This window comes from Lepeophtheirus salmonis, chromosome 5 (genome assembly GCF_016086655.4).
Source record: "Lepeophtheirus salmonis chromosome 5, UVic_Lsal_1.4, whole genome shotgun sequence".
NCBI lineage: Eukaryota > Metazoa > Arthropoda > Copepoda > Siphonostomatoida > Caligidae > Lepeophtheirus > Lepeophtheirus salmonis.
Genome location: NC_052135.2, coordinates 8637106 through 8656809, shown reverse-complemented (window position 1 = coordinate 8656809; position 19704 = coordinate 8637106). Strand labels below are relative to the sequence as shown.

The 19704-nt window shown below is 30.9% G+C and overlaps 1 protein-coding gene across 3 annotated transcripts in view; it reads right to left on the bottom strand.

Moving 5' to 3' along the window:
* The window catches only part of LOC121119126 (uncharacterized), a 60106-nt gene that overhangs the window by 11427 nt on the left and 28975 nt on the right, over positions 1-19704 (bottom strand). For 2 of the 3 annotated variants that reach the window (XM_040713763.2, XM_071888212.1), the window contains exons 3-5: positions 7298-7421; positions 7018-7238; positions 812-1357 (exon numbers count right to left, since the gene is read on the bottom strand). In XM_040713763.2, coding sequence (XP_040569697.2) covers positions 812-1357; positions 7018-7238; positions 7298-7421 — 891 coding nt within the window. Of the gene's footprint in view, positions 1-661; positions 733-811; positions 1358-7017; positions 7239-7297; positions 7422-19704 lie in introns of all 3 variants that reach the window. The other variant, XR_011779969.1, reaches the window with a different exon arrangement.

Here is a 19704-nt window from a genome sequence, read left to right as displayed (position 1 = left end):
GATATATATAACTTTATTATAATTTAAAGCTTCATCTGTGATAAGAAAGTTGCTATGCTCAGATCAAAGGTCACAGTTGCAACACGTGCTGCAATTTTTTCAGATTCAATAATATAAAAAGTTAAGTTATTTATTTATAAAAAAATATTACTTAGTCTAATTTTTTAAATTTCCAACTTAAATCAAACATTTTTTAATAAAGCCTGGTACAGGGACAGTTGCATTATTGGACAAGCTGCATTGGAATGTAATTTGTGGGAAAAATATTGACTAATATAACCTTTAAATTGACTAAAACAATAGAAGACAAATGCGGTATGCTACTTTCGTCGATTCTTAATTGATGTTAATTGATAAAACTGATTTAAAAAAGAATAGATAAAGTTGAGTGACGTCATCAAGGAACGAACTTTATCAATTTTTGGACTCATATACAGCATTGAACTTAACTAATAGTTTGTCAACGGTCTACCCTACAATGTAAGGCACAATATATGAATATTTTTAAGAAAATCAATTTTGGAAGTGCCTTTTTCTGAATTAAAGATGAATCCCTGACTAGAATTAATTTTCATGCAATGACAACAACAGAGTTTTTTTAAATATGATTAAAAAACAAAATAACAAAAATGTAATCTAATAAATATTGACAAAAACATACAATTACTGATATTTGTACCTATTCCATTCTCAAGCAATGCTTAACGCAAGGTTTAATCAATTTTTGTTAGTCTGTTTTTAATTAAAAAGAATGAAGAATATATTAGTTGTCAATTAAAATGGTAAAGTAAATGTATATTTTTTTACATACCTTTATTCGTCGGCTCTTTTTTCATCGCTGTTTCTTCCAAAAGGGAATTCTCCTCTTTCAATAGGACAATCATTTCTTCATCTTCCGCTATATCAGTGTCCTTTACTAACTCCTTATTCGTAGTTTCTTGTTTCTTTTCTGTTTGTTCGAAAAGGGAATTCTCCTCTCTTAATAGAATTTCTTTATTTCCCACAATTTGGTTGTCTTGTACAGTCACCTTATCTGTAGCGTCTTCTTTCTTGTCTGATGGTTCCAAAGTGGAATTCTCTTCTTTCAATAGGATATCTATGTGCTCATCTTCCAATATATAATTGTCTTTTACCAACTCCCTATTCGTAGTCTCTTGTTCCTCCGCTGTTTGTTCGGATAAGGAATTCGTCTCATTGAATACTTTATGCATTTCATCCTCCATCTCATTGAGTTTTACCGACTCGATTATTTCTGAATCAAACCCCTCAGGGAGAATTAGTACCTCTTTTGAGCCTGAGCCCGACACTTCTTGGTCTTCATCCCCACTCATATCCTCCACACCCGATCCGTTTTCTCCTAAAAAGAGCAAACTTGCATGTTAAAAATAGAGATTATACAGATTATGATGATTAAAGACAGGGCAGGGCGTAACTATGATTTTTCTTAAAGGAGAAGGGGACGATTAAAACTTTGACAATTTTAGGATTTAAAAATAAAAAGGGACAAATAAAAAAATATACTTAAATTCTAATGGTGACAAAAAACCAAATTTTTGCCTGCAGAGATAATATAAGAAGAGACATGTCTTGGGAAAATAAGATGGCTGGCGACCCGACATGCCTGTTATTCCCCCACTTAAAATTTTTGGGACTGGGAAAGGATTTTTTAACCTTTTAATTGCATTTTCTCTGGATCGGATGATCGCGAATCATGTAAAAGTACATATTTGAAATTAACATAAATTTTGCAAAACGAATCTGAATTGTAACAATTATTGATTATTTTCATATTCAATAGAATGCTCAAGCTTTTAAAAAGGTTAAAGATATTCAGAAATTTCAAATCGAAAATTCTCGAAAAACATATTTTTAACGAAAAATAACGAAATAAAAGATGGGTTATCAGCTATTCCAGTCCTACTATAATAAATAAAATAATGTTGGCTTGTGTAATTATGTTTAAATTTTTGGTTTGAGGTCAGTCAAGGTGCTCCAAATCCTGCACCGTCCGGATTATGAGAGTCTGTCAATATCACAATATTGAATTTAAAAATGTTGAGTGTCTACTTTGGTTTTTCATTTCCTGAGAAACTGTGGGTAATAAGAGGTGTTATTTTGATATTCAAAGAAAAATGTAATTTTTTGAGACAAATGATCGGATGTTTATTTCAATGTAAAGAGAAATATTTGCCGTTAATAATGGAAAACAATCCTCAAACAAATGGCTGCCACAGCTACACTTACAGCACCGTATCCTTTTTATGAAATTTTTCATCGCCAAATTGCAAAGTGACTTTTGTACATCCTCAATAGCTTCACGAATTATATCTGTGATGTCTTGAATCGACGCTGGGCTGTTGGTGTTAGACCTTACCTTTCACGCGGCCCCAAAGCAGGAAGTTGCAAGTTGTTAAATCATAAGATATCGGTGGCCAATGGCAATGACCTCTTCGAGAGATAACACGGTCTGGAACCTTTTTTCGTAAAAGAACTATGATTTCGTAACTTGTGTGGCTCGTAGCGCCATTTTTTTTGAAAGTTAAAGTTGTCCATATCACTAATTTCATCAAACCAAGTTTGGGTTAAAAACTGTTTTTAACCAAGTAACATATAATTTCATAAAAAGGATACGGATACATAGCTGTGGCGGCCATTTGGATGATACTTGAAGAATATATTAACACCCCATTTTGCTTTTTTGAAAGATAAACAAAAAAATTATTGATAACTCTGACCTTATCATTAAAAGGTTGGGGTAATTTTATTTCAATTTTCCACTCCCGCCGTCTCCGATTTCAAGATAGAAAGAGAAAGTATGATGTTCGAACAAACTTAGAATAATCCACAAAAGTTCTTTCATTTCTTAAAACATTCTTTATACGATTCTCTCTTTCATTTACTAATATTTCACTATTAGTCAAATATAAAAAATAGCCCTTAGTAAGTCGTACCGAAAAAAAAGGAAACAAACGTACATTCCGCGTTGAGAGAACTATATATTCTAAGACGTTGTTTTAGTTCTCCTCAAGAATCAGTTCCGAAAAATAAATTATAAAAAAATCACGAATGACGATAAAGCAATAGTTGCAGCAAAAAATGCGATGAAACAGTGTTAATAAGGAATTTAAAGTCCTAAAAGTGATACTCGTATGTACATATAGTCCAATTTTTGAGATGCATAATATTATGCAGGAGACAAATCCATACTTTTCATAAACTTTTCTTCGTAGATATTGGATAAAAATGAAAAGAAATAAATAAATGTATAAACACGTACTAAAGTCTTCGAATAACAATTTACTAAAATAATTTAAACAACATTTATCTCCTTTTTTAAAAGTTTTTAGCCCTCCTTATTTTCAAATATAATATATTTTATAAAATTATTTTTTTTTAGAGAAACAAAATAGTTTAATCTAACTATCTAACTTAAAGGTAACTTATGCAATTAAATATTGTTAAGAACATGATACTTCCTAAATAAAATTTTATACCACGTAATTTTTTCTAAAGTTATATTTTTTCAAAGGATTGGCTAAGCAAAACAATTTTTTTCACAGAGATAAAATGTTTTATACATATGTATAAGTATTTAATATTAACTACACAACCAATATATTTTTTATCGTACTTCAAAAAGTCCCCAAAAGTATTGATTGTATAAATACCCATAATATAAGATATGAGTATTTTTTTTTGCTAAGGATCTTTTTAATTCATGTGTGGTATTAGTTATTGTTCTCAAAAGTTATCAAGATCAAAAAATTAATCTTCCATATTAATACAACAAAGTTTGTCTGCCTTTAAAAGATTCATTTTTGAGTGTGTGCATAATATTTTGAAACTTTAAAAGCTTCATTATCAAATCCAGATATAATACAAAAACAACTATAGTCAACGTTTAATGCATAAAATACTTCTTATAGGAGAGCCATGAAGTAAAATCTTCCCTTTTTTGATATCAACTTTATGTGGATTCTTGAGAATGAAGAATTCGTATGAGGATTTTCCCTTTTTATATTTAGAAATATTAAAATAACGCCAACGCTTTTTTGTATGTTTATTTTTAAATTCATTTCACATTGCTTTTCAATCAATACAGATACATATTATGAGTTTCCTCGAAAAACGCTTACGCGGAAATAAAATCTAGAAATCCTCAATGATCAGTAAAAAACAGGATTTAATCAAATCCTAGTTGTCTGTAAATGTAAGATTTCAAAATTACTTATATATAAGTATCTAAAAATATATACTTAATCATATACAATAACTTAAAGCAGCAATGCCGGGTCTCCTATTTATAATACTATCTGCTTAAATAAATATACTTAATGACATGTTCATGATAAATATGCATGGTGTGTGCAATGTGCATTAGTGGTGGTGGACCTTATAATCCGTATTTTCTCTCCTAGGACTAACAAAATTAATTAGAACTGAACTGAGAGGACTGCAGGCTTAATAGTTTTTAAAACATATCAATCAAACACTAATATACATTTTGTATCTAAGTATGCATGTATAGAATGTCCCATTATTTAATAACAAAGTGGTTAAAAGAAACAAATAACGTACTAGCAGCGTTTGATAAGTACAAAACATTTTTATCTACTTGAAGATAAAAGTAAAATCAACTATGCATACAAAAAAGACAGTTGAAGGTCGGCGATTATTTTATTGCGTTTCAAATCTTTTAAACTAGAAAAAGTATTTAGATAATGGGACATGTTTTCTTGATGACCAACTTGACATGATTATATAAAATCAATTCTTTTCATCTAAAAAAACAAACAATTAAAAACGCAAATTGTACCAAAAATACAACAATAACAGGGAATTGAAGTAAAAGTCGAAAAAGGAACAACACAATCACTATGTTAAGGAGTAGCAATGTATTTAATATTTTTGCAAAGGCTTTTGTGAGCTTAATACCATTTTTTACTCTTGTTTTGAATATTTTAGGTAAAAGTGTATAATGTACATATTGAGATTATCTTATATCTTATAAATAAAGCAAATTTTTTCACTATGAGTGTAGGAAAAAGTCTCTAGGGTCACTCTAAATAGTGCTCCCTGATGTATATTCTAAACATATTTTTATCTAAGAAATAACAATGTAGTCGTAGTAATTAAATTTACAGGGTGAGGACTAAAAACATAGACCACTCTTTGAGGATGTCTAGCCTCTGTTCTAAAAGTTTGAAATTTTTTTACTTGGTCCCATTCAAAAGAACAGGTAAAAAGCTAGAAATTTGATTTTTGTTTTGCTTTTGTGCGAACAAAAATGTCTGAGCAACAACCTAAACGGCAGAGGTTGTGCGATCTCCTCTGTGCACAAGTCCATCTCCAGCAAAGAAGATTTTCACTACTTAGACGCTGTTCTCAACAGGAGGAATGATTGCTTTTTGGCTAAATCAAGAGCTCAGGTTGAGGGAATCATCAGAACCAAACATCCAGCTAAGGTTATGATCCTCGGTGTTGTGGTGTCTGATGGCAGCAAGATTCGTTATTACTTGTTCAAGGTGAACGAGAAAGTCAACACAGAGGTCTACTACAAGGTCCTCAGGTTAAAAGTCTTGCTATGGTTGAAGAGCACGTTCATCAGGAACAATTATGTGTTTACCGAAGACGATGCCTTAGTACACACATCCAAGAAGATGAAGCATTTCTGCAGAGGAGAACATGTCTGCCTTCTTGCCAGCAGACTTCTGGACTTCGTCCTCAGCCGACGTGAGCCTCTGGACTTTCTTGTTTGATGCATCTTGGAAAGCAAAACGAACAAGACTCCTCAACCGAATGTCGATGCCCTGAAGGTCATGATCACAGAGGAGTAGAAAAACTTTTACTAGGACTTCATCAAGGCCAGCTGTGCTTCTGTTCGTCCCCGTATTGAACCCATCATTCAGAATGGAGGGGAATATATTGAATAAAAAGTGTAGAAAATTGTTGAATTACCAACTTTTGGTTCAAAAGTTTGCCATAAAAATGGCACAAAATAGAAATTGTAGAAGTGAAAGCTGCTTTTAAAATTTAATACCTGGTGCTTTCTTTATTTTTTGTGTTTCTTTTTAAATAAATTTTCAAGTTAAGAGTTATAAGAGGGCTAATAATTCTATACCAAAGATGCAAAATTAAATTGACAACAAATTTAATTGCGAAGTTATAGATGATTAGGTGCTTAAATAATTATGTATTTCAAAGGTGTTAAAAAAAAATTTCTGGAATAAATATGTTTCACATGACTTGATTTGGACAAATCTCAACAATTTAGAATTTTTACATTACATTCAATTTGTTCAAACCAATTTTAATTTTCTAACATTCGTCGAGTTATTTGCGTTCAAAGAATTTTGCAAATTTGGAACTATCATTTTTTTTTGTATATTAGAAATGGAAGAAATTAACTAATTCCATATATTATGTCAAACCATTTTTTGGAGATATTTTTATTTGATGGTATAAGTAAGCTCCTCACTACTCCAACATAAGATAGCGACTGACTGTGTTTTCAAGAAAAACTTTAGAATATCGATTTTGGAATAAAACTACAAGCACCCTACAAAAAGAAGTTATTTTGCCGCACCCTGTATTTCGACTCATGTTTTTTTCATTCTGTATAAAAATCCTTTGCCAAACATTGCCTACATTTGACGAATAAAATCTCTGATCAAAACATTATTTTTGGTAATTTATTTGTAACTGACTTGTAGAAAAATGTCAAAGGTTATATCTGTAGCAATTCCAGGTTGAACACTTACTGGGCGGAATTTTTTTAAAATCAAAAACTGTTTTATTTTATTTCAAAAATATTGTGTTCGTGGAAGAGATTTTAATTGCAGCACATTACTTCATATAGAATCTCTGATGTTGATGCTATAAACAGGGAGTAATATAGTACAAAGTGAATTAGGTTTTTCCATTTGATTTTTAAGCATAAAATACACATCTGCCTACATGAGGTTAAGTGATTGACCCTTGGTTCACTCCAGGTATTAGTAAACTTATTGAACATACCTTCTTCATCTCCAGACGCATCCTCTTTTTCAAATGTGTAAACGTAATCCAATTGAACCTTTTGACCCACTTCAGGTAACTCAAGAGAGCACCAAATATTCATATCTTCTTCTGAATCAATTTCTATTTGATAAAATATTTCCACATCAAATGCACCCTGGACCTTTTCATTTGGAAAGACATTGCTGCTCGTACCTCCAGTCAATGAGCCCGAATTGTTCCTATTGGAGAAGGGATTCATTCTTTTTACTTTTGAAAACTAAACTCTTAAATTACTTACCTTGATGCCCACTCCAGGGATATGATAGGTTTGGGGAAAACACGTAAGAATTGACATTCCACGTCCAAGTAATAGGAGTCAATTTCATCTATAGAAGCATTGAGATATTGTCTTTCAGGAAGTCCTAGAATTATACAAACAATAGGTACAATTATGCAAATTTTGTAAATTTGAATTAAACGTCTGCTTCAATATTGACAATTATTAGGGTTAATTAATCACCCATTACTGGTAATTCAAATCAATAAAGTTATTCTCTAAGCACTTAAACTCTATGGAATATTAACAGAAATTAAAGAGAATATTAGTAAAGATGTAGTAAAAAGAAATAGTTTATTTTTAATGATTTTTCCCCCATTAGTGTTTATCTCCTTAGCAATCAAAACAGTGCTATCATGACTGTCAACCTCGACGATTTCCATTATTTTATCCACATTTCCGACAATTGGCCTTCCATAGCGTGCTGCATCTTTGACATAAAAATTAATGAAGCGGAATTAACGAAACCCTGATTGACTGTTACAGTATCAAAACCATAAACAATATTCACATTTTCAGTCGTTTTCTCCTTGTTCAAAGAAATACTGTAAATTATGGCGTATTTTCTTTTTGCTGCTGCCCCTCTTTGACGTACACTAACGATCACAAAACTGTCCCAATAGTTTTTTCTAGTACGAAGTCTAATCTTTGTAACACAACCTACTGTACACTAATTGTATTTACATATACAACGCGAGATATACATTACTAAAACCATCTATTGGAAAAATTACTTCTTTTTACTACACCTATTATCTATTAACAAAAGCTAAATCTACATCATCTACCTTGATCATTAATAGAGATGAGAAAATAGTCGACGATTCTTCTCAAAAAACCTTAAGGGTTTGTTTTTTGTGGTAATATTTTCAAATTGAAATTTGAAATTGATACATACTGTGACTATCTATAATAATAAAGCAAAGTTTGCTATTCATTTCTGTATGAATTTATGAATATATAAAAACAAGTCACCCAGTGTACTGTATATTGTGCTCCATTATGTATATCATAAACAATTTTTGATCTAAGTAACAATCATATAGTCGTAGTAATAAAATATTACAGACGTGTGCATAATAACAAGAGCACCGTCTCTGTTTGTTTTGTAATTGGTTTATTATGTTTATCATAACTCATTTGCATTTTCAGTATAGGTTAAGATTTGAATTAAATAATTAGTGCGGTATGTTAAGATGAATTTTGTTTGTTTTTATGAATGAGCGCTCATAATACCAAAGTACTCATGACCCACCCCAACATATTGATTTTTTTTCACAAACTTTTATTATTATTATTCTTTTTTTCTTGAGGTGAGAACGCGTAACATAAATTGATATCAGCAAAGTTGAAAATCCAGTGTTGAATAAGCATGTAAAATAAAAAAAAACTCAAAATTATCATTGTAACCCTAACAATTTGAAGAATGTTTTAAAGGTGAGAAAGAATAATGAACCTTCATTAGATCAGGTACAATCAGCTGTGACAAGAGAGGAAGAAATAAAAAAAGATACAAACAATGACATTTGCTTGTATTACTTCAATGTCAATCTCCAATTATACTTTGAGTCCAACAAGGACTTACACGTATATCTCCACAACAAATCCAGAGGGTTACGCTCTGTCTTTTATGAGCACACCTCAATGTTTAATCAGGTTTTGAATATAATTGAATCTATTCCGGAATTGAATAATAATGACAACTGCTACGGAAAAGAAAATTCATTTTTCAGATTACCAATTCCAAAAAAAATACACCGGATTATCATCACTGAGTATACCTATAGGGTGGTCTTTATTTAGACTCCCATTAAATTTAAAATATTTAAATTATTGTATTGTCCGTAGAGATTTCGTAATAAAAATAAGAAATATTGCGATGACAGGATTGGCCCTTGTCTCTGGCGCCGAAAAAATAGGGGTTATTCCCCCCTTTGTAGCATTTTTTTTCTCAAATTTCGCATTTTGAGCAGGACATACTGTAAAAGGGTTAATACTGTCCTTAATAATATTTTGTACGGCCTAAGGGCAAGGAATAAGCAAGGTTAATAGGAATACAAGGTTATATCATAACGCATCTACAACTAATGTTTGACTTCCACCACGCTTTTAATATTGACGTCATAGTAGATGAGTGGTTGGGTGTTTTGTCAAAATCTGTCTTTCCTAACCAGCAGTCGGTAAGATATATTCAATTGAAAATTCTAGCAATAGTCACTTCATAGACTATGAGTGGTTGTGTCTTTTGTCAAAATCTGCCTGTCTTGCCCAGTAGTCGGTACAATACATCAAATTGAAAATTCCAGCTAGCCCGATTTACATGATGGTCTAACCTTGCATTTCTAATAACCTTGGGAAAAAGAAATAAATTTTAAGAGTTTTAAACATTATAAAGCTGTACTCGAGTGTTTTAATATAATTATAATAGTACTTTTTATATGATTTTCATTATGGCAGAAGGATAATTGTTCCTTTATTATTATGATCCTTTAACTGTTCAGAAGGAGTTCCACATATTAAGTATAAGTAAACATTATAGCATTACAATTACTTCATCTGACCTACAAATTGTCTTTGTAGTCCAAATACATAAAGTATATTTACTTCTCTAAATCAATTTTTTTGGGGGAAATCATGTCGCAACCCCCACTTTGAGTAACACTGATGTAGATTATGGTCGAGGGGAGAGGAGTCATGAATGATATATTAGTCAATTGGTTGACAATAGTACACCTGGAAAACTATATTAGTAATAAATATTCTACTACAAACCAAAATTCTTGATTAAGTTAATTTTTTTGATAAAACTTAGAACCACAGTGTGTTTTTACATCATATCTTCAAAATTAAAAGTTGGTAGATGCGTATTGGGTTTAATATACACTTGTCATCAATACTATTCATACCCTTCTTTTTTTTTTTTTTTGGTGGTTTTTATATTTTTGTGATGAAACTAATGCAATTAGAGGAATCTGGACATACCATCACGACAATTACCCTTAACATACCGCTAAAGTAGTCAATAAATGGTTCAAGGACAATAATGTCAACATTCTGAAATAGCCAAGTCAAAGTCCTGACCTAAATCCAATCAATAACTTGTGGCTAAACTTGAAGACCATAGCTTGAGGTCATTACCAGGGCAAAGTGGGAAAACATTTCATAGGAGATATCCAGGAAGTTGATGGACATAGGGCACGTACCAGAATTTTCAACAAGGACTATTGACTCTTAAACTATGAGTATATTCTATTTTTGGCAATTAAAACTATTAAATAGTATGGGGATAGAATATGAATAATTTTGAACATAGAGCATTTTTTAGTTATCCTTCAATAAAATAGCCATGCATTTAAGAGATTCTTGAATTTGAGTAATGTTGTCATTTTATACAAAAAAGGCAAAGGGTAGCGCATCTTAGATCTCCTTAGATGCTGAACTTGAGTTGGTGAGGATTATGAACATTGTGAAGTGATCCAGGAGCCTGAATTTCAAGGTGACCAAGATGAATAATGATAGTGAAGACCTTTTCATGAAAGCAGGAAGTGGAGGGCGAAATTTATTGAGGGATCTGGAGTTACTGTCCAGCTTGGAGAAGAAGATGAAGGAGGATCCCAGAAAATCGATGAATCGCCTCGCCAACGACTTATCCGTGGCTGCTAAGACTATCAGGAGGGCTGTGATGGGCGATTTGGGATTGTCTTCATACGTGAGGATCCCACACCACCTTCGGACAGAGTTCACGATGGCTGATAGGCTCGAGAGTTCACAATCTTGTGTTCAACCCTGTAAGTATAATTGGACTTTCTTTCAATTAATGTATGTTGAAGTAAGTGATAATTGGACTTTATCCCTAAGTTATGCAATAACTTTATTACTGTTACATCATTTGTTAAATAATTATATTCAAGGATATATGTATATCTCATTTAGCATCTCACGTATTTTGTATATAACAACTCTGTCTACATTTTATTCTACATACATACATGATAAAATTAAAACCAAAAAAATGGAAATAAAAGTCATTTCAGATATAGCTTCCTTTTTGTTCATCTAATTATAATCAAATGTTTGCGCACATAAATAATATTACTATCCAAATAGAAAGTTACTTGACATCCTTATAAAGTTTATATGTTCTTATCAAACAAAAACACTCTTACTTTTCTCAATTAGTTGGGCTTTACAACTCTGTTTTTATTTTTTAATACATTTAGCAAATATAAAAAAAAAATGTCAGAAACAAACAATATTATTTGTAGTTTTATTTTTATAATATATTATATATAATGATAAAAAATGAAAGCAGTTATGGAAAAAGGGATATTTATTACCTAGAAGACATTTTTCGACATGTTTCTGTATCTTGCAATATCTTAATATTTATAGTTAGTAGGGTTGTCAAAAAGTATTGATATTATAAGATATTGTAGTACATATCAATACATGTAGTTATTGATGCTAATTGAGAATATCAATACAGATTATAACTGGCTATTATTGAAAATAAGTGACGACATAGACATTTTTATGTGACGTCATTATTTATGAGCCAGCTAACTCTGATGACGCTTATTACAAGAATAAATGAAAATAAACTCCGATTGCATTTATCAAGGAAATTCTAAATGTATATCATTTACGTTAATGAAATACTAAGTGTGTTTACTGTTTACAAATCGTAGGTCTAAGGGATCCATAGTTCCAAAATGGGGGAATTATTCATTTCACATATGATCTACTCTTTGTATTTTATATTCATGATAACATTCCCCTTGATGGAAACTCTATGGACACTCCATCATTGACTGGAATTAAAGATCCAAATGAGATACTCAAACTTGACCAGTTGTAATCAGGGAAGAAGCAATATTTATGAAATAACCCAAGAAGAATTGAATGTAACAAAGGATCATCAAATAACCTATTTCCATTTGAATATTAATTTTTGAAAGTTCTATGGGCTAATTTTGTAAATTGATCAAATTTTTCAACTCATTTAAGAACAGGAGGGAGTTTTTTTATTGATGTCTTGATACATATACATGAAACTTAATTAATTATTTGTAAATATTCATTTTTAAGCACTAAAGAGAAAATATGTAAATCCCTTCATATAGCATGTATGATAGTTCCCCTTTCATGTGTACAAGTAACGTTATATCCGTGATGAAGACTGAAAGGATTAAGAACGAATAATCTTTTTCATGTAATAAGAGTTCTCCAATATGAGACAAACTATTCATCTCTAGAAATTTTAATACATCTCCAGGAATGCAGACGAACAGGAAAGGGGAAAAGTTACTCATCCCATTATTACCAATATATCTACTTCGTAATATTATATATTTAGTATAAATTATATCACATCAATGTTACAGTTGACCATTCGTACTACTTTTTATCAAAGTAGATATTTTCCTGTTATACATGGGGTTATCATTTTTCATTAGCTCAGTGCATGGTTACACAGAATCGGTAAAATAAAATATTGCATCGCAAAGAATAGTATAAGGGATCAGAAGCATGATAAATCGGACTCTATAAAAACCTTAGAAGTGTCTCATACTTTGAAAGATTCTGGTGCAAAATGTGGAGAATGAGTTTTTCACTTTTTTTATTTTCTATTTTATTCTCAATGAAGAAATTATTTAGTTTTTCATCATTTTTAATCAATTTTTATATATATCTTACTTAATAATATAATAATTTAGTTTCTTCTGTTCAAATTTATTAGCTTTAATATATAATATAATTTATCATTATTATGGTTGCTTTTAATATTTTTAGAATCTAATACATCGAGTATTATTAGGTTTTTATTGATACTTTGTGTGTACAAATGTATTATCTATACAAAGTCTATCAATGGATGACTATAATGGATATATTTTTTATCCACATCCGTTTTCCATGAGCTCGGTAAATGATTACTCGGAATTGGTAAAATGCAAACCCGTCTCGGACAGAATAGTATAAGGATTGGACTTAGAGTAATGAGAAATCGGACTCAATTAAAACCTTATAACTGTCTCACATCTTGAAACATTTTACACCTTTTGCAGTAGAGTTGACATTATTTATTTATTGTCTTTTTTAAATATAGCCGAATGAATCTGATGGATTAAAAAATAATATAACAGAGAACTTATAAATATGGAATTTAATGTTATAATTTATTTATTATTTGTCTATTCAATATTCCTGTGGAGATACTAGATCTTTATTAGTTCTAATGTTATAATATGGCGACAAACAATTTAGTTATTTAGATGATGATTCATAACACATTAAGTTCTAGAATTGGGCATATCTATAAATAAATATTAAATATTTGTGAAACAATGCTTGTGAATGAAACGCAAAATTGAAATGGATCTCATGGAAAATGTGTTCTATGAACGGAATGGAATTTTTTAGAAAGCTGAATGTTGAACGCTGATAAAATTTTAGCGTTTCCTTCCAATAAAATTTCCGATATCAAAGTTATTTTTCATTTTATTTTTCAAATATGATTTGAAGGGCGGATAAAGCAAAGACGAACGCTTGGAATACCTATTTTGTGGAAGTGACACTGGGGAGAGGGGAGGAGGAATGATGAGGTGGCTCTTTCTGAAGGCTCTTATCGAACATGAAAGTTCCTAGCACTCTACATTAACTTGAACATATGAACTTGATCAGCTAAATCATTTTGAATTATGGAGCCGAGGCTCATCATTTGGCATTGAATGATAGCAAATTGGTCACTAAAAATAATAAATTCTGCTCTTGTGTGTTGCGAGGACCACAGTATCGTTTCCCACTAATTATTGTTTATTCAAATAAACTTCCGTGAAAACTATCAAACTTTTCATCAGGATGAGATGCAATCTGCTCACTGGTCGTAAAATCAAATATCCCTATTCATCTCTTGCGACTGGCTGCTCAGAAAATATGTTTCAAGTATCTGTCTTGTGAGTGACAGCTTGACCTAGGGTAAATTCTCTGTATATATATACATGGACCGTCTTTTCTCTATCGTCAAAGAAGAAAACAAGGAGGTAACTGATATCAAAGTTTTCTCCGATGGCTCAGCTGCACAGCTCAAGAATAAGTATCTGCTGCCTAATCTTTTTTGGTTTAAAACCCATTATGATCTAAAAAACTGAGTAGAACTATTTTGGGTTGAAGCGTTTTGTGAGGAGGTGTTTCTTGAGCATAATAGTAGTTGTTTCCAATGCAAAAAAAGAAAGACAACTCAAATTAGTTAAATGTATAATTGTGATGAATATTACAGAACCTTGATAAAAAATTATTGACGATAATAATTTTTCAAGCTTTTATCAAACAATATAATTGAAATAGTCCTGATGCTTCAAATTTTATGTCAGATATGAACAACAAGATGTATGTATATCTTCTACAATGTCTCACTCCATATTACCAGCCATCCTAATCTTGTAAAATTTATGGAACATTATACTGGCAAAGCCATTCCTTTTCACTTCACATCACAAAGTAAATATGGAGTCCATAAATAAAAAAAGTGTTGTCAAAGGTTAAGAAAGAACATGTAGGAAATGATAGTCTTCCTATCTTGTACGGAACTATGATCAATGACTGCAGTATTGATAAGTCCTCTGCATGGCCATTATTAGGTTTCCTTTATTTAATGAATTTGGGAGATGTTAAGAAGGTTGACAATAAGTCTTAACAATATTTTTGGCTCAGATTTCTGTGGCAAGAGACTAAAGGTTTCTTTATCGATGGCACAGCTTATTTTATAAAAATTTCCAAATTATGTTGAATGTCAATAGATTCTTTCATGTTCTGAACAGAATAGCAACGCTATCTCCGATTTACTTAAGAAATACCAAGTAAAGTAAAATGTTTATTTCTTAATTCAGTTGATCAAAAACGATTGATTACTAAGCCGAGCACTTCAACTCAGTCTCAATGGTAAGGAAAAGAACAGTGAAAAATAAATCAAGATCAATAACGTTATCCATTCATGGAATATAATACCTTTGTTATAGTGACATTCTACACACAACTTTAATATGTACTCATGAATGAGACTGCTACAATTTTCGTCGAGGTTATCATCAACAATATAACCTATGTACATAGTACAATCAATATAAGAAACCAAATATTAACATACATTTTTAATATTATACTCGTATCTACTCAAATTTATAATAGTCATTAATTATTTTTCATCTTCATTATAGATCCACTTCATTTTCCATCAATAATTATTAATTACTCATTTTTAATAGTAAATGCTAAATATCATTAAAAAAAGAGTCAGGCTCCAATATTCAGAGCTTTATTGAGTCCATCTTCTCAGTGTTTTGATCAAGTTTGCGTCCTATTAAAAACAAGAAAACTAAAAAAGATATAGTTCCATAAATCTTTGTACTCGAAACACCCCTTAATCTTGCGAAAGGTGAAATACGAATTGGAATTCTGATGTAAGATACAGTAAATAGTTGGAATTATTAAATGTACAAATGTACACTTTTCACTCCTCGAATCAACTCAACAATTTGTCAAATATCTGCTTAAGATTGTTTTTAGAGGAAAAGCTTACTTTATATCCTTATCAAAGTCATAAAAACCGTTAAAGTTTTCCGTATATTGTGAGGTCAAATAAAATTAAGATTGTTGATGCAATTTATATATCAAGTTACTATACTTTGTTTCTTAGCTTGTCTCCAAATCATGCCAAAGATCAAAGATTTATTTATAGAAGGCTTTCCCACAGTAAAAACGAGGTTGTGGGATTTCCATCTCCGTCCTTCATTCTCTTTGTTATATCCCAGTATAATATTATCATTCAGGGAGTTGTATTATTTTTCCGCAAGGGGCGCCACTCTCTGTCGCTTTGTTTAAAAATGAATATATATGTAAACAGTGCGCATGTATAATTAAATATCTTAAAAATTTCAAACATACTCCACGTACATACTTGATTGTCTATTGAGCAACAGAACCCATCATGAATCATTTCAGATTTTGTCTAATTTCGTAGACCTCCTACCTTCTCTAGACGTCATATGGATATGCCAGCCAGGAATAATCTATAGATTGATTTGTACTCCTTTTTTACCTTTCTTTTGTTTTGACCAAGTAAAGACTATTTTTTCTATTTTAACATCAATTTGGGAGACTTGATCGGAAAATGATATTTATACATTAATATACGCGATGACATATTTTAATTCAATTTAAAATTATATAACATGAATAGATTGAATAAATATTATTCCTCTATATTATATACTAAATAGGTAAATTAATTAGTGTTCTTTTGCGGATTAATATTTTTTTAATTAATTATATTCATTAATGATCAGTAACGAATATAATTAATAGTTATTGTACAAACGTTAGAGTGTGAGGTAAATAAATTCCTATTAATTTCCTTCCCAGTAAATCTAGTAAATTCATTTCCAGATGGGACATTTAATTCCCACTATAAAGAGGGATATTAAGTGACATAATCTTCAAATTAGCCTAAATCGACTTTGATAATGGCCTTAATATGCCACTGGAAGCTTTGACAGGTAATAATGATAAAGATGCCGTGGTACAATAAAGATAACAACGTGGGGGTATAAAAACACATAGATTGTGAGCTAATGGGAATAAATTATCAATTTATCTTCTTTGTTTTTCATATTCCTCTCTTTTATAAGTGTTCAAATTTTAAATTTTAACTATGGATCCGGTATATCAATATATTGAATATCGTTATTTGCCAAATATCCTAAATTGTCCTCCAGCGAATAGTCTTAAAACTGGAAATTGCCCTTATTTTGACAAACTACAGATGATAAATAAAAAATAAAAATAATGCATATTCTATCTATACAGGGCTCGAAAATGAAACCTAGGCCCTCTTTCGGTCGTCTTGGAACCGAATGTTGTCGCCCTATCACTTTTTTAAAAAATCCTGTGTAATGTACAGAAAAAACAAATTCATTCAATCTAATTTCGTTACAATTGAAGAACTATACTCGGAGCTGCCGTAGATTCAGTTATCAAAGAAGGCACGGAGATATGCCGTATTTATTTGTACCCCAATATCTACCTGCAAGGGGTGGAGTAGACTATGACCCCCTAGATCACCCAGGCGGCCAAGAGCCACCTCTGGGTGGGGCAGCAGGACTCTTCAAACCCGCCATGCGTCCAAAAGTATTTTTCCTGGTTTGAGGAGAACTGCTACGACCTCGTGACTAAGCACTGTTGGCGCCCAGTGGCCCGATATTAATCCAATGGACTGTGACTACATTGAGGCACACACTAATAGACGTCCCCACACAAATAAAGGCAAGTCTTGTGGCTGCCATCAAAGAGCACTTCTCATCCATCCCCAGAGACCTTCTCATTTAGGCTTTCTCCCACTTTAAAGGCTATATAAAGGCTGAGGGCAATCATATCGATTAAGCCAGAAGACACATGACCTACAATGACTATGTTTTTTATTTGATATAAAAATATTCAAAATGCCGGATTTTATGTTGTTTTCTTGTAAATAAGTAAAAGGGTGGAGATTTCATCTTTGAGCCCTATAGAGTATTCCCTCACCTATTTATGATCCCTAACGCCGTTTCAAATGTGCAAAAATGATAAATTTGTTGTATTGGTTATCTAATAACTCCAATTCGCCTTGTAAAAAAAAAAAAATTGAACATACGAGTACGACAAATATGTAATTACCAATTATTTTTTTTTTGAGGGGAGGAGGGATTTTTGTGTGTAACTTTGTGTAAAACTTCTCTGGTGTTGTACTTCTTCCTAACTATAAATAGATATATCCCAGTAGTATATGAGTATCTCTAGGTTAGTCTTATGCATTCGAGTATGAAATTAACTGTGTTAAAAAAAACCATTATATTTAAATAAGTAAAAAAACGTGATTGTTTTAGGTAATTAGGTTTAGAAAGATACTCAGATACAATGTCTATATAATATGTATCTTTATATGATTGGTTATTTGTATTAACAATATACATTCAATTTTTTGTGAGGTTAAATACTTTTAGACTTAAGTTTTATAAATAAAACAAATAACACAAGTTTGATTACTACATACCAGTGATTCGTAACTGTTTCACCCCTGTATAACCTCTAAGCATTTAGCATAAGCTAATTTATCCGAAATGTTGATTTTTTTAATGAGCATAAATGTTTTAGAAAATACATTTGTTGGGAATGTTTGGTGACCTTTTTTAGGAAATATATTTTTTTATAACCTTGATAACATTACAGAACCCTAAACGATGCACTCCAGAGCCCTGGTCAAGAATAACTGCAATAAGTATTAGGCATGCTAAGGAATACTCTATACGTGGAACAAACACTCCTTTTTCCTACTTTTTTGACCAACTAGAGGCTTTCACTTCATAGCTATTCTATTAACAGAAAAAATGTTACCCGGTATTTTCGCCTTAAACTATGTTGCTTCAAGGGTATTTTGTCTTAGTATATAAATTAATGAGGTTTATAAGTTGTTATTGATTATTTTTGGTTCTCATTGATATTAATTTTAAATTTTTAAATCAAAAAATTTAATATTGATTACTATGAAACCCATTAAATGGTTCTTTTCTTTTGGAAAAAGGATGGAAGGATGCTCTTGCCTGATATTATGCTTCTTTGTCAATCCATGAATTGTTTATAATATGAATAATCCATTATTTCTAATGAGTATTGATAACGGAGAAGTGATTAACTCTCCTTCCTTTCGAATCCTTGTTGTGTTTGTTTATCTAAATATTTTCAAATAATATTAACTTTATTACTATTTTGTCTCTGGTTTTAAATTCATTCCATTTTGATTGTTTGTATATATTTTGGGACATAAATTCAATGGGTTTTATAGTAATAAGAAATACCTAATTTAATTAAAAACCAAGCATCACCTTCTAATCAACTAAACAATCACGACGCAAAAACTTCATTTATTTATATTTTAAGGTGAAATATTTTATATGCAAAATGGCTTTGAGCCAAAATAGTTTAAAGCAAAAGTACCTAGCCCCATTTTTTCTCTCATTAGAATACCTATGAAATGAAAGAATAAATACAAAAATATCTTCAGGAATTAAGAAAAATTTATTTATTCATTAATATTCGAAGGATATTCACTAAATATATTAAACCAATAAACATTCATTAACCGATTTATTTATTAAATTTCTTCATTCATCACTAATAGGTTAAAAAGTTGCTCTTATTTTGAGCAACTATGGGAAAAAGGGGGGAGGTACAAACAAACAAGTTTTAAATCAATGAAACACTTTTTTCATTAATAATGTTTAGCAAAATAGTCATCAATTGCATGCCAAAAAGGGATCAACAAATAAATGGACTTC